Here is a 15,000-nt window from a genome sequence, read left to right as displayed (position 1 = left end):
TGGCTACTTTTTGGTCGGCATTTTACAGTACGGACCATTGCCAAGGAAACGGTCCGTTTTCGAATTTTTTTCTCTCTCCTGGGAACTTCAAGTTGAGCGAAACACAAAAATTTTTTAAGAAGCGCAATTTATTTTTTATCGCAAAAGTGCAATTATAACAAGCGGAATTTAGGTTACCGTTCAAAGTTCGCTGATGGAAGACGAAGATTCACCAAGCGGAGAAGTGCCCAATTGCTCAAAGAAATTATGCCATGTAATTTAACAGCTTACTAACCTCACGTCTCACGCCCCAAAAGAAGAATATGATTGGTTAAAAGAGGAAAAAGAATGGTGCTGCACGTGCTGCACGTGCGGCACGCATTTAAGAGCATGCTTTTGCGGTACTCTGCGAACCAACGACGTGAAATCACCAAAGTTTGAGGTTTTAACGACAAGGTGAGCGTTCAAATGCACACCTTTCACTCTATATTTTTACTCTGAAACTGCTTGTACCAATTTGTTTTTAGGATACGTCGCCCACATTGAACGACGCGAACCCGATGGAATAATCGCGAAAGGCCTCCGACTTACGACGGAGCAGAGTAACCAATTTATTTTTAAGATAGTTTGCCCACGTTGTATGACGTGAACGAGATGAAATAATCGCGAAAGACATAAGACAGTGCAAAGTTAAATTTTGAGGTGACGTTTTCGTCGAAGTCGGAGTTGTTGATCTTTAAAAAGTCCCCAACAAGGGGAAAAGACAACAGACGATGTAAAAGGAAACTAAGCAGTCCTTTCGCCAACAATCAATTCGCAAGCATCTTTGTCAGGAAGCAGTGACTAGCAGTCAGTTGACAACCCTTAAAATTGCCGGTTTATTTGCAAAATACGACAAGATCAGTACCGAGTGATGTCAACTATGATCAAATGCTTGAAATTTGAAGACGAATGGATACGAAAATCGCCATCCTGCTATACATATAGCATGAGGTTAAGAACCAACAAGAAGGTGTTGGTGAACTGAAAACTATAACGCGTTTGCGAACTGGGGCCGGTTGCTCGAAGACTGGTTAGCGCTAACCGTTGGTTAAGAGGTATCAAAACCTATAGGTCTCCATGGTATTTAGCCCTGGTTAGTGCTAAGCATGCTTCGAGCAACCCGGGCCTGATTGTTGGCGAAACTACAATAATTCGAAGGTGGGACAAGCATAAGAAAAAAAACTTTTAGCACAGAAAGGCAACGAGAAAACTACGAAACGAGGCAACGCTGACATGATTCTAGGGCACTGAAGTGATTTTCTGCAACCCAGAACCAAGCAAAACTGGTTGTGTCACAATTTGAATAAACCACTTCGTAAAATACCATTATACTCTTTGTTTGTCCTCCCAAATTTTGCATAAGCATTGTTTTGGTTTTCTCTGGGGACTATTGTTAAGTCCCAAGAGAAACTGGAAACAACGCGTATACAAAATTTGGGGGGACAAACAAAGAGTATTACGGTATTTTCCGAAGTGGCCTATTGCACTTGAAGCTCCTGAGCCATAAAGGTGGGCAGACACGAGGGGTCATGTTGCAGCGACATGTTCCAGCGACAAAAGGGTGTGTAGTAAGCGGGGACACGTAGCAGGGACAAAATCACAACATTTGCACACAAATGAAAATGTTGCGGGTACATGTTTCAGGGATACAGTATGTTGCAACGAGGTGTCTCATGAAGTTCAACTTGTCGAACTTTATGGGACACGTTGCGGGGACAAAATCACACCCAAATTGGTGTTGTACAATAGACCATTTTACAGTTGTAGCTAAGTTACCTGGCCGAAAAATGTAGACTAATTAGGAATACAATGACACAATTTACACGATAAAAGCAGTGATGTCTGTGTCAATACAAGGCCACCGGCAGCCTCGCAGCCATTCATAGGCCAGGTCACTGAGCACACAACTGTAAAATGGCCTATTACAAAAGTATCAGTTCACACCGGGGACTTGTCGCAGCAACACATCCCTGAAACATGTACCCGCAACATTTTCATGTGTGTGCACATGTTGTTATTTTGTCCCTGCTACATGTCGCCTCAGTGTGCACTACACAAGATTTTTGTCGCTGCAACATGTCTCTGCAACATGACTCCTCGTGTCTGCCCACCTTAAGGAGCGCTCATGGTACAGAAGTACCAGTGATTGAACTAAACCTTACTTGTGTGGCCATCACATCGCTCCACGAAATAGAGATAATTAGCAGCTTTGTTCCGTGCCTGTGAGAGGACAAAGATCGAAATGTTGTACCAATAACAGATACACTAAAGCCTTTGGCATAAATCCCATTATACCTTGTAGTGCAGCAGCACCGTACGCATTGATCATTGACCACCCCAATTGCATGTACAGTGTTCATAAAATTCCATTGATGATAACAATATTTTCTGACCTGCCAGAAACCAAGAAAGCTCACCAAATTCTTCGACTTATAGTAAATTTAGAGGACTCTAAAAAAGATTTTGAATACCTCCTATTCCTTGGGGCGAAAAGCAGACAAAAAAATTGACATAAATATTGACATTGACTAACAGTGGTTGGTATTGGCTAATGTTCGAAGAAGTGTACCTGTCTCATGGCACTTAATGGTGTTTGTCCTCTTCCAACACCGAATCCTGAAAGCAAAATTAATTTCATTGTTTTGGGTACACGTCATTATTGTCAGTGTAAGGCACGTTTTTACATATTACATGTACATTGTACCGATACATGGCGCATGCAAATAAAAGCGTCCCATATTTATGCTACCTGTATGTAATTTGAATATGGGATCAAGAATACCGTTTGTTACGCAAGAACATTATGTACACTTACTATATAACTAGCTCCGTGAGCGGGCAAGATGAAGCAAATCTCACCCTGTGATTGGCTACCCGAGTGGGCAAGATGGAGTTATACTGCCCTCTCGGGATTTCTCGCTTGGTCCCGCAAGATCAAAGATCATTTTTTTGGTGTTTTATCCCATATAATAAATCCTTGACTGACCAATCTTGTTCGGTCAAGATGGCTGGATATTGGCCTCGTTCCTTTTTTTGCGTGTTTATGGACCGAGACGAACACGCAAAAACAGAACTTTGCCACTATCCAGCCATCTTGACCGAGCAAGCTTGGTTAATAACCCATATGTACATGTGTAGAGGTTTTTATATTACATTGGAGGTCCATCGTGTTTTGGTGATTTTGACCCCGTAAGCCTACGATGTGCAGACTTTACATGTACCTGCCACACCATTCTTGTTGCCCACGACAACCATTGCACGGAGACTTTTCTTTCTTCCTCCAGGTGTCATGTTACTGACTCGCCGCAACTGTCAATGATTACAAAAATAATTTAAAGAGACCATTGCCAACCGGGAACAATGCACATGTTAGGGTTAGAACTAGCTAGACAGCTTGTTGCTTTGCATACCTCAATGACAACAGAGTGAAAGTTTTTCAGCACCACTAAAAGAAAAAGAAAAATAGGCTCGTCTGAGAAAATTATCAATTTTGTAGAACACGAAAAGGAGATTATCCAGACCTTGCATATTGACAATGGCATTAGGCAGATTTGCATGTTTCAGAAATAATTTCAGAGGATTAAAAATTATTACATTTTTACCTCTCATGCTTGGCCATTAGAAGACTAAAGTCATAAATTAGAGGCCCTCCAAAAGCATAATTATGCAGATTGCGGCATACATTGTACATGTATATGAAGTGAATGTGCAGTGATGTGCAGAGCACATGCTTGCAGGCATAGACTGTAATAATGAGAACTCTGAGCACAACTCTCTGGAAATGCTGCGTGGGTTCTTTAAAATCCTTAAGTGTTACTAAACAGTCTGTGTACTGTGAAAAAGGGCCTTCAGTCAACAAACTGTAACCCACAGTTCACTGAGAAGACTTCATAGTATAACTATTATTATTTTGCAGATGGCAATGCAAAGGTTGCACTTTTACTTTATTTTATTATTCAAGAGGAGAAACGTACTGGTCCCCATGGCCTCAAGCAAATTAACCGGCAACCCCATGCTCAACCAAATAAGGTCAGGTACTTGCTCCAAGGAAAAGTCTGTCATTTGTGAGGGCAGAAAGGTGCAGAACAAAAATGGTGGAAACTGAGATGGTGACTGAAGGTGCTAATGTGCACAAAAGTTTCATGTGTCTTTTCATATACAGTATTTTCACCCTTAATTTTGCTTGCCTGAAGGAAAGATAGTCTTTCAGGAGGCCCTTTTGTGGTAGGCAGTTGAGTATTCAGTGGGGTAGTGACGGATAGTCCATGGAGTGGGGGTTAGTGTTTTCAACTGTCCCATCAAAACTATAACGATATTGTTGCAAAGTTTGTCTCTTTTGTTCAGACAGCCAATAAGTTATTGATAAAGGCCTGTATTTCAAACATCTTAAAAAATAACAAAAACAAAAATGCTTTCTGATTGAATTTGGAAAGGGTATTAAAATCAAGTAGAAGAAAGGATTTCAAGGAGACAAAAAGTCTATCGAGAATGTTGATGTTAGACTGGATTTTTATGCCATTTTCAAAATGTAAGTAGTTTAGGCAAAATCACCTTGTTTGGATTTAGATTCACCTGAACTGAAAATTGGGCACTAACAAAAACAAATAAAGCGAAGCTACAGTGTATGATCCTCGCAGTTAGTCGCAAATTTTGCAATTCCGTAAACGGAGTTTGAAACCATGACCTCGTGATAACCGTGCGACACTCTAACCAACTGAGCTATGAAGCCACTGGCGTTGGGAGCTGGTCATTTGTGGGTTCCAATGTTCCCGTGAGGAATGAATCAACAATGAAATGATATATGAAATGGATCATATATGAACTGCGGATATGAAATCAAGTAAAGCTATGATCCTTGCAGTTATGAACGCAATTTTTGCAATTGCGTAAAGAAGCCTGAAAAATTCAGGACTTCAACGGGGTTTGAACCTGTGACCTCGCAATGCCAGTGCGACGCTCTAACCAACTGAGCTATGAAGCTACTGACGTTGGGAGCTGAGTACTTGTACATGTATCATCTTATTCTGGAAATGTTGAACTGCCAAAAACAATATTACTGTTTATTTTTTTGTCTGAGGTGAAAAGGATAATTCTGGTTGGTTCTCTGAGTGGCCTGAATTTTGCAACACTGTCCACTAAGATGGACTGGTCATGATGCATCTTACATGTACTGTATATGTACTGTAGGTTGCTAAACTGTTCCCATTTTCTGTTTCTACTTTCTTGGACATAAAAAAAGAAAAATACGAGAAAGGCTTGGTCCATAAACTTGCAAAAATACATGTAGTTCAAGTTCACTAATATCATTCTATATCATTACTAATCCTAATGTACCTCCATCAGCTGTTAAAGGTGGTCCCAGTTCCCTTCCAGGCCATGTTTTCCCACTCCATCCTCTTTGCATCTTTGTTGTTTTCCTCCTTTCTTTGTCATCAGTTCCCGTCAATTCTTCATCATCAACAGTGCCAATAGGAGCATTGAATCCTCCCCACTTTAGACCTGCTTTGTCTTTGATACAAAATAAAAATATATTAAAGATTGTAATACGATTCATAATAATTCTCATTATCCACTGAAATTATATCAAGGGGTCTCAATTACATATTGATCGAAGAAGAAGTACCATGCAAATTTGTGAACAGAAAAATACTGTCAGTAACATTCATTTGGCGCAGCTTGAGCATGCATGAATTCAACTCTGGCCAGACCAACACTCAGTATTTAAAACAACCAAGGAGAACTTGGTTGAAAATAATAGCTGCAAATGGCTAGAATTTCTAGTCTTTTCCACTCCCAATGCTTTAACTTAAACTCTAAAAAAGCAGTTCAAAACAACAAACAAACTTTCAAGAGGGAAAGTTCTGTCACCACCCACTTTGCATCTCTTGTTGTGTTGATGCCACTTACAGCTGTACATGTAAACTACCCTCAGGCTGGACAAGCTTATTTCACTGTTGTTTTTTGAGAGATTAGAGTCTTGTGTCAAATTTTTATTTCTGTTCCCTTCTCAATACCTGTAGCACGTGCAAGACAAAGAATACTGGAAAGCATGAACCCAAATCTGGAAAAGGCAACAAACATCAACAAAAAGCAAGCAGCAAACAGCAACTTCACACTGTACATGATGCAGAGGATAATGATGGGCATGCTTTCTCTGTTTCAGAAGGTTATGTCTGTGGTGTTAAAAGTGGCAATGAGTCTTCAGCTAAATGTCAGAGGGGCAACTTTAACCCTTTCAGCCCTGTTAGTGCCAAATGGCACTTAATAGATTTTACTCTGTCTAACGCCAGACGATTTTACTCGTCAATGGGGAACCCCTCGGGGCTTAAAGGGTTAATGCATGTTTTGATTGGCTCTGGAGCACTGTGCAATGGTGTTGACAAGGAGACATGGCAAGATCTTAAGGTGCCCGCAAACAAGGAAACAATGTTGCGGAACCTTGTTACAGAAGCAAATGTTTCCCTGTTTGCGGCCCCAGGAAACATTTTGTTGAGGATTCAAAGCAAAAGGGGTTCTGAATTTGTTCAGAAACATTTTGCTTTCTCAGCAAATGTTTCCTTGTTTGTGTGCCGAGGAAACATGTCGGGAAATAATGTTTCCATGACAATGTTTCCTTGTTTGCGGGCACCTTTAAAAGACAGGGCATCAAATAATGTACAACACAAAAGGAAACACACAGTGTTTACCCGCTTAATAGGCTAGGAAAGTTCAAGTCACTTGTCAAGCTCAATGAGAAGGATACTGAAGCAAGACCACTCTTGAACTTGGATTACTCAAGATTGGACCTCAAGTAAATAGTACTGACCTATCTTCAAATGTCAGATTTCAAGAATATTTCAGCAGCACTGGAAGTTGAAGGACTACCAAGCAAGTTGAAGGACTACCAAGCAAAAATCCATATTGACCCGAATGCCCTTCCAATGGCATGAGAGCCCCAGGTATGTTCCTTTCAGCTTGAGGGAAAAGCGGAAAAGTAAGCTGATGGAACTCCAAGATGCAGACATTATAGAGAAAGTTAAAGGGCCTACAGTACCCCATGGGTCACTGTCCAGTCTGCGTAGCCCGGCAAGCGGTTCGGAGAAATAAGACTACATGTATGTGTTGATATGAGGAGGGCAAACCAAGCTACCTGTACTGTATCCCAGTTGTCGATTAAGTCCCGCAGAATATGAATCAGAGTAAATGGGGTTTCATCAGATCAAGCTTGCTGAAGAATCCAGGGAGATTGCCACCTTTACCACAAGGAAACAAGTTCATGGTTCAATCAAGCGAAGGGGTGAAATACTACCGGAATGTCACTCATGTCAAGAAATACGACTCTGAGTTGTTTGATAATGTTGATCCAGTTGTTGACCAGGAGCCTGCCAAGGAACCACAACCAGAGCCAATTCAAGGAGCAACGTGGACTCTCAACCTAGAAGATCCCAGCAGGAGAGGCGGCCTCCTACAATTAATTATTTTGTTACAAAAATTTGGTTTTATCAACAGAGTTGATAAATTAATGTAAATTGGCCACCGTACACAGATTCTAAAAGCTGACGTTGCGAGTGTTAGCCCTTCGTCAGAACGAATCGATTCGCTCTGACAAAGGGCTAATGCTCGAAACGTCAGCTTTTAGAATCTCTGTACGGTGGCCAATTTATATTATCAACTCCGTTGATAAAACCAAATTTTTGTATACCAATTCCTCACCGACGCAGCACCACAGTTTCTTTAGAAACTACCCCTTTCATTCATTAATTATTTCATTGATTGACTTTGTCATGTTCTTTTTGTGTTAGTGATTCTTCTCGCACCATGGATGTTTAAAAGGCTGACTACTGTATGAGGGGGATTGTAGAGTATTGTGGACCTATGTTACCCAGAGGGCAATGCAAACTACATTAGTGATAGTATGGACATAAGTTGTGTTTTGACAAGGTGTTTTATCTACAAGTAGTTACTTTAATCTCTGTTTAAGGTGGCTTACAACAGTTTTCCGAAGAAAAAGATCAAGATTTTGAAATTAAAGCAACAGGATGTCCCTTTTGAAGTGCTCGTCACTGCAGTTCAGTGTTCTCCGTAAGCTCCGGCGATCGGCAAAAATCGCCGTCTAGTGGACGTGAAAGCGCCAGCTACTCACAGAGAATACATTTTTAAAAGTGGGAATATAAATCCGTTGTATTTGCTTCTCACAGCGCTTGTTCAATAAAAATAAATCGTTGATAGCCACAAGATAAAAAATAAAATAATCATAAATACTAAAATCTTTGCGGCCATAATTATTCATGTAAATAACCACCGGCCGGTTTTTGAAGTGGCATGTTTATATAGCAAGAAAAAGAAGATCATAGTTAATTTCTTTTCCAGGGAGCGGGAATACGAAAAAAATAAACATCCTATTTGAGAACTGGCTGTTCACAGTGTGCCCTTCAAGCTTGTGAAAGACAAGTAAAAACTGAATAAATCATCCAAAATGTGACTTCGTTCACGCTTAAGACATTGTCTTTAATTGCAGTTTTTAGTAGTATCAATAATGTAAATTTTTATCTTACGGAGGGATTCAACAGAAAGAAAAATTACCACTGTCATACGCGTAAAACACTGAGCCTATAATGGAAGTAAACAAAGGTGCCATCCTCATGGCTAATGTGCTTTCCCTGTTCGGTAAAAACGCACTGAATGCATTTTTCAGCCCCCCCCCCCACCCAAATATACTTTTTCCCGAGGGGAGGGCCCCTGCCTCCCCCCCCCCCCCTAATGGGAGGAAGGTGACCCCCCTCCCATAGCTACCCGACACGCCGCAGCGCCGCATGAAATCAAAACTATTGTGCCGCCTACTTGAAATTATATCTCCTACCATAACTTTTCTGGAGAAAAGTTAATTGATGTAAAATGGAATTTTACATAACAAATAAAGGGAAGTCAGGGTAAAATTAATGCTAAATGTAGTGACCAAACTCCTGGAGGGGGGACTGGAAACTAGACATTTCAAAGGCTTTTTTCTCAAAACCTAGCTGTACAACATGTACTACCGGGGTTAAAATTTTGGGAATTATAATAAACAATGCATAACTATACATGTACATGTATGAAGACAAAACCATCAACATTTTTGTAAAGAAGATCTATGAGACAGTTTCTAAGTTATTATCAAAATAAACAAAATTATATTTTACATTGATTGCAGTGACTAACACTTCACAAGAGACATCCTGTTGATTTAATTTCACAGATTTCAAAATCTTGGTCTTACATGAAAATCTTCGGAAAACTGCAGTAAGCCACCTTAATCAGGATCCAATCGGGACCCAATCGGGACACTATCGGTACAGGTGGTGAAGCCTTTCATGTATATCATGCACCTGATATGACTCGCCTACAGATTGAATAACACACATGCAGAGCATTATGTATTACATTGTAGACATGTACACATACACGTTCATTAATAAATATTAAATTCTCAACCTCGGATAATGCAATTCTTGTGCTCTGATTGGTTCACTCAATCTCTGTTATCAGCTCATATACCTTAGTTTGGCCTTATATGGTAAATGATTGCGCTTAGCGTTGCTAAACTAAAAATTTTTACGCCAGAAAGCGAAATTTCTATTGGTATAAAGCAAAAGAAAAACGTTTTTGTGGAAAGTTTGGATCAATTTTCGAATCTTAGAAGTATGCAAAAAGGTAAGAAATGTTCTTGTAATGAGCCTGCGTCAGTCTGACCGCTAAGTATTACACAACATCGCATCTTCATCAAGTTTTTTCCATTTTGCTAGGATTTTCTCCCTTTTTTCGCTCGTATTTCGTACTTCCAAACTTTTGGAGTTTAAGGAATTTAATAAAACAATTATTCCATTCACGCTTGTTGGATATGAGACTGGTTATAGCCAACTCATATCCAATGCGCGCTGATGGAATAATTGTTAATTAAGATTATCATGAAAATTATACATTAGCCCATTGACTCCTGGGACAGATTTTACTCTGTCTAACACCAGACGATTTTACTCGTCACTTGGAGGTGGCGTAGGGCAGCTGAGGAGTGAATGGGTTAAAATATTAAAAAAGCTACATGTACATGTAAAATGGTCACTCATACCATATTTCAAAAGATTCTGGTCAACTCCCTTGACAATCTTTTTCTTTGTCCCTCTCCCAGTGCCTCTGCCTCCAGTAACTGCAGCCCATAGCTTCTCATATTCTTCAAAACAAAAACCCAACAAACAAAGAATGAATCCACACAATATGTTTAATACAATGATGTTTAAAAACAACAACATAAAATTAATAAAATAACTATTAATTATTGTTAATAATAATGTTAACAATTAATAATAATAATAATAATAATAAGGTGTACTACTAAGACATGTAATACAACTGGACACTACACGCAATGTAAACCCAATAACTTAATTATTATGTCCACCGCTAAACTGTTAAAGTGCTACTACATGTATGATCAAAAAATCATTTTCTTTTTTTCTTCAGATTTTGAAAGTGCGTTTGCTTAACACCTGATTTTTATCCAAAGGCTGTTTATTTTGAGTGCAAGGTTTGGATTTCCCGGTCCACCATTACTCACGGTCCAAACTGACCGATTGGACCCCAGAGGGTTGGATCTAGGTAAAAGTGCCATCATTTACTCACTAGCTTAAAATTTCAGCGTGTAAATGCAACTTATTGTTATCCAAAACATGAGTTTAAAAATCTGAAAGCCCGCAACTCCTGTGCTGCATATTAATTCAGGCGTGTAACACACGCATTGCATTCTTAAACCAATGAGTCTTTCACCCAGTTCTCTCAAGATTTTAAAGTTAGTAATGGCCGCAAAATTCCAGTTAAAATAAGCAAGTGCCTTTTTAAAAGCAGAACTCAAAACTTAGTTTTGAAATCCAAAGAAAAAGAATTTTTCGTCATAGTAGCACTTTAAGGAATCTTTGATGGCCTTATGGTTATTGACTACAGCTCTAAACTAAGAGGTCCCAAGTTAAAACTCTACCTACAATGTAGGGTACAAAATCTATGAAGTGTTTCTGAAAAAAAGATACATGTACATGTACTTTGGTTGGTCTCAGTATTTCAGTGTTTACTTTAAGTTCCGAAGGGTTAAGTGCGATTGTACAATAGTTGTTCACATTTGAAACTGTTGCTAACAGTGTTGATTCCAATCAAAACCAGCAAAAAGATGCTTTACAAATTTCTATCAATGATGGTAGTTAAAAATACTTAATTACGGTAATATAGTTTTTCGTAACAACCCCTGGAGAATATGTGTTACCAAGTCACACGATACCTCCATATTGCGTGCAATGAAAACACAAAAACTCATTTCCGGCCATGCATGCAATTCTTTAATAAAATATCCCCCTCCCTCTCCCCCTCCCCCCCCCCCCATCCACTAGTCTGTCACATAGCCTTTCGTGGTCTATTGGTCACAGCGAGTGCTGACCGAGTGCAAATCCTATTTTGAGTCCATTCTTTGAAAAGTTCCTCTACCATGGGAAGTCCCAGGAGCAAAGAAATGTTACGCATGCGCAGGAAAATCGCGAGCAAAAAAAGTCAGAGATGAATCCTATACTTTGCTTGACACAAGAATAACTTACTATACACGTAGCAATCCATAACTGAGAGATTATAACCTTTGGAAAAAAATTTCATAGGCACTGGAAAATTGCTACCCAAAAATGAGTAACCAGTGTTACTTACTACTTCACACACTGTACTACAGACTACAGTACTATCATTCTCTAACATCATCATTGATCCACTAGATAGACAAAAAATGAGCAAAAAAAATTCTTAAAAGAATTGCAAGCTTGACAAAAAATTGGGCAAGCTTGCATAAGAATAATACCGGTAATTTATTATTATTCTTACTAATTAACTCATTACCTTTATCCTGATTTGATGGAACATAGGCTCGTTGCAGAACAATGTGGGATGAAATAGTACCCTTCATGACCCAAGAATCTGTGGAGGAATATCAAAGAAATCCCATTATAATCAGACTAAAAGCCACAAGTCCTGAACTTTGCATGTACATGTAGTAAACTGGCCACCTGGTCATCATTTCCTGAATTCTTAAGAACATAATAAGAAAGGGGGCAGGCTCAACAAGATGGGGCATAAAAAACTTTAATCATATTTGCTTCTTGTTACCACTGTACCATCCAATGTTATGAGGGAGGCACGGTGGTCTCATGGTTAGAGTGCTTGACTCCGGATCCAGTGGTCCGAGTTCGGGGCCTGGCTGGGGACATTGTGTTGTGTTCTTGGGCAAGACACTTTACTCTCACGGCGCCTCTCTCCACCCAACCTCGTTCCCAGGGTCTCTCTTCTCTGCCTTATGACAATGGAGGCAGAGAAGAGAGACCCTGGGAGCGAGGTTGCTCTCCACCCAGGTGTATAAATGGGTACCGGCGAAATGCTGGGGGTAACTCTGCGATGGACTAGCATCCCATCCAGGGGGGAGTAGAAATACTCCTAGTCGCTTCATGCTACGGAAACCGGAGATAAGTGCCGGCCTGATGGGCCTTCTGGCTCGTAAGAACTGTCTTTACCCATCCAATGTTATGGAATTTCGACACTGCAAGAAAAACTGGAGTATGATGCCATGGGAATTTTTAAGCTTGGAGAGCTCGGAGAGAATGCTCAGCGATTCCAAATCAATGGTTGAGAAAAAAAAAATCTCTGGTGGCATGGCCCCAGAACTTCATTTCCATGCATTGACAAAGTTCAGATCTGACGTCAAACCAGTTTTGGCTGTCAAGATGAGACTGTTTCCCACAGGACATGATAAAGTGCATCACTGAACATTCCTGAAAATTATGATTACAGTGAGGGGGTTTTAATAACTTGTATTGACTTTACATGTAAGTGCATAAGATTGATTTATTTGACGATTTTTTTTCCCTCAGAGCGATCACCGCCTAAATAGCAGAATAGAAGACTTCGCAATGCAAGAAACTTTTATCTGTCCTTACCGTTTTCTGCCTTAAAGTCCTCCATTCCCAGACACAGTTGCAACAAATGTCAACAAGTTTAACCTTTTTAGTTAATTCCCCTGACTGCTGTCAAATGAACTTGAGTATCTACAAGCGCACTCATGCCCGAATGCCGAGCAAAATATTTTAAAACAATTAAAATGGATCTTTTCACATTGTCAACGCTGTTATAGTGTGTGAGGGCAATGAAGCAGCACATGACCCATCAGAACAAGTTTGGCCCAAAGTCATGCAATTTTGTTTGTCGCAACATCTGTTGAGGACTGGTTCTTCGATTTGCCCAATCAGAAACTCCCTCAAATGTAATGACGATTTGGAATCGCTGAGCATTCTCCCCAGCCTTGAAAAAAAATATTCCTCTGGCACCCAGGGTACAAGTGAGGTTGAGATCTATAGCGTGAACCTCAGATAATGTAGATAGAGTCCAAGAGGTGAAAGGTGTGGATGATAAGAACAATGCCAACCTGACTCTCTCTGTACAGCACAGGTTATTATCAGCCGATACTTCACCCAGATACATAAACGCCATTAATCACTGAGAGCACCAACCCATCCAGAAATACCAGTTACCCCATCCAAGAGCACTTAACTTTAATGACCAGACAAGAAATCGTAGGTTTTGCTTTGGGAGGTTCATGCCTCCAAAAATTAACATTCACCACTTCCCAAAATACCATTCACCTCCAAGCAACCATGAGACAAAATAGCATATATCTTTTTTACCAGTTTGGTAGGGAAGGTTGTGATCTTTTTTTTCTAATGTGGATTAATTATATGAAAACAATAATATCACTATTCACTGCAGTATCTCTGAAAGTGATGGATACGTACGTGTGTACCTCCACTTTCGTGAATACTGATACCGATAAGTGTTAACTAGTGTACATAATTTATTTCCTGCCTCATATTTGTTATTAATTTACACTCTAGTAGTATGACTTTTAGGATGACAATGATGGCAATGATGATGATATATGCTACCCATGGTTATTCTTTCCAATCATTGTAAACCTCCAATAAACTTGGACCAAACCTGTTCCATTTCAACTGACACAATTTGGATGCTAGATACACCACGCAATATCACATGACCCCAAAGTGTAAGGGCTTCTACACGTGTGTACTGGGTGGCCACATTTCCCCGTCATAATTTGCGATAAAATCTACTTATTAGCTTAATCATTATCAATATCACTCTCCCACGTGGCTTCTTCCATGAACACTGTGAAAAGAAATAAGAAATCGGTTAACTGTACCAGACGAGTAGGTACGTAGTCTCCGGTGCACACATGTCAAAGCTTTTTGCATCGTGCAAAGAGCTGTGACATATCCATCACCTCCAAAGGAACGTGTGTCCTAAATAACAAATAGTACTCCAGATTCTAAATTTTTAGTTATCAAGTTATCAGTTGTCACCTTTCTTCAGAAACGAAATATTTCTGAAACAACAATTTTCGCCCGCGATTAAAGGTCTTGAATAGCCACCGATGCCAAAAACACATCTTCGAAGAAAGGCCGCCATTTTGTTTCTAAGGAACGGTTACCAAGTTTCATCACCAGGCTGCTAAGCCTAACATGGCGGTGTTTGGTTCGCAGTTTTTGCGATACGGTGTTCCAATGATTGTAAGTCCGTTCATTTAGTTGCTCTTTGCGTTTCCTGCATTTATGTGCGACAGTGATAATCGGAAAAAAATGTTAGTTTTATCACTCATGATTATCCCATGTTTTTGTAACTTGCTCTTTAAAAAATGCTGCCGAAAGCTAACAAATGGGGCAGGGTATTTAGTTGTTACTCCTTACTTTTCCCTAGACATTGATCGTTGGAGGATCTTTTGCATTAAAGGAATTTACTGAAATAAAGATCAAGCGCAAAGATGAAAAGAGTCACGCGGTATGTTATCTCTTATGTCGAAAGGTATTTTAAGACATTCTGGGGCGGATGTGGACCTCAAAAAATATTATCCAGTCTCATAAAAGTTACAATACA

General features: G+C 39.8%; 2 protein-coding genes and 1 non-coding gene across 3 annotated transcripts in view; 1 reads left to right on the top strand and 2 right to left on the bottom strand.

Annotated features, from left to right (window-relative positions):
* The window catches only part of LOC137979772 (small ribosomal subunit protein uS5m-like), an 18,806-nt gene extending 4,260 nt beyond the window's left edge, over window positions 1-14,546 (bottom strand). The window contains exons 1-8 of the mRNA XM_068827121.1: window positions 14,430-14,546; window positions 11,902-11,979; window positions 10,106-10,207; window positions 5,356-5,529; window positions 3,432-3,466; window positions 3,243-3,330; window positions 2,591-2,637; window positions 2,184-2,241 (exon numbers count right to left, since the gene is read on the bottom strand). Coding sequence (XP_068683222.1) covers window positions 2,184-2,241; window positions 2,591-2,637; window positions 3,243-3,330; window positions 3,432-3,466; window positions 5,356-5,529; window positions 10,106-10,207; window positions 11,902-11,979; window positions 14,430-14,535 — 688 coding nt within the window. The 5' untranslated portion in view covers window positions 14,536-14,546. The remainder of the gene's footprint in view (window positions 1-2,183; window positions 2,242-2,590; window positions 2,638-3,242; window positions 3,331-3,431; window positions 3,467-5,355; window positions 5,530-10,105; window positions 10,208-11,901; window positions 11,980-14,429) is intronic.
* Window positions 4,930-5,002, bottom strand: Trnaa-ggc (transfer RNA alanine (anticodon GGC)). The gene has a single exon. It is a non-coding gene; the product is annotated as a tRNA-Ala (tRNA).
* Window positions 14,547-14,583: 37 nt separating the features above from the next.
* Window positions 14,584-15,000, top strand: part of LOC137979182 (cytochrome c oxidase assembly protein COX16 homolog, mitochondrial-like) — a 3,294-nt gene continuing 2,877 nt past the window's right edge. Inside the window, exons 1-2 of the mRNA XM_068826384.1 lie at window positions 14,584-14,636; window positions 14,824-14,904. Coding sequence (XP_068682485.1) covers window positions 14,589-14,636; window positions 14,824-14,904 — 129 coding nt within the window. The 5' untranslated portion in view covers window positions 14,584-14,588. The remainder of the gene's footprint in view (window positions 14,637-14,823; window positions 14,905-15,000) is intronic.

Source organism: Montipora foliosa, chromosome 12 (genome assembly GCF_036669935.1).
Source record: "Montipora foliosa isolate CH-2021 chromosome 12, ASM3666993v2, whole genome shotgun sequence".
Classification (NCBI taxonomy): Eukaryota; Metazoa; Cnidaria; class Anthozoa; order Scleractinia; family Acroporidae; genus Montipora; species Montipora foliosa.
This window is presented reverse-complemented; position numbering and strand designations above follow the sequence as displayed.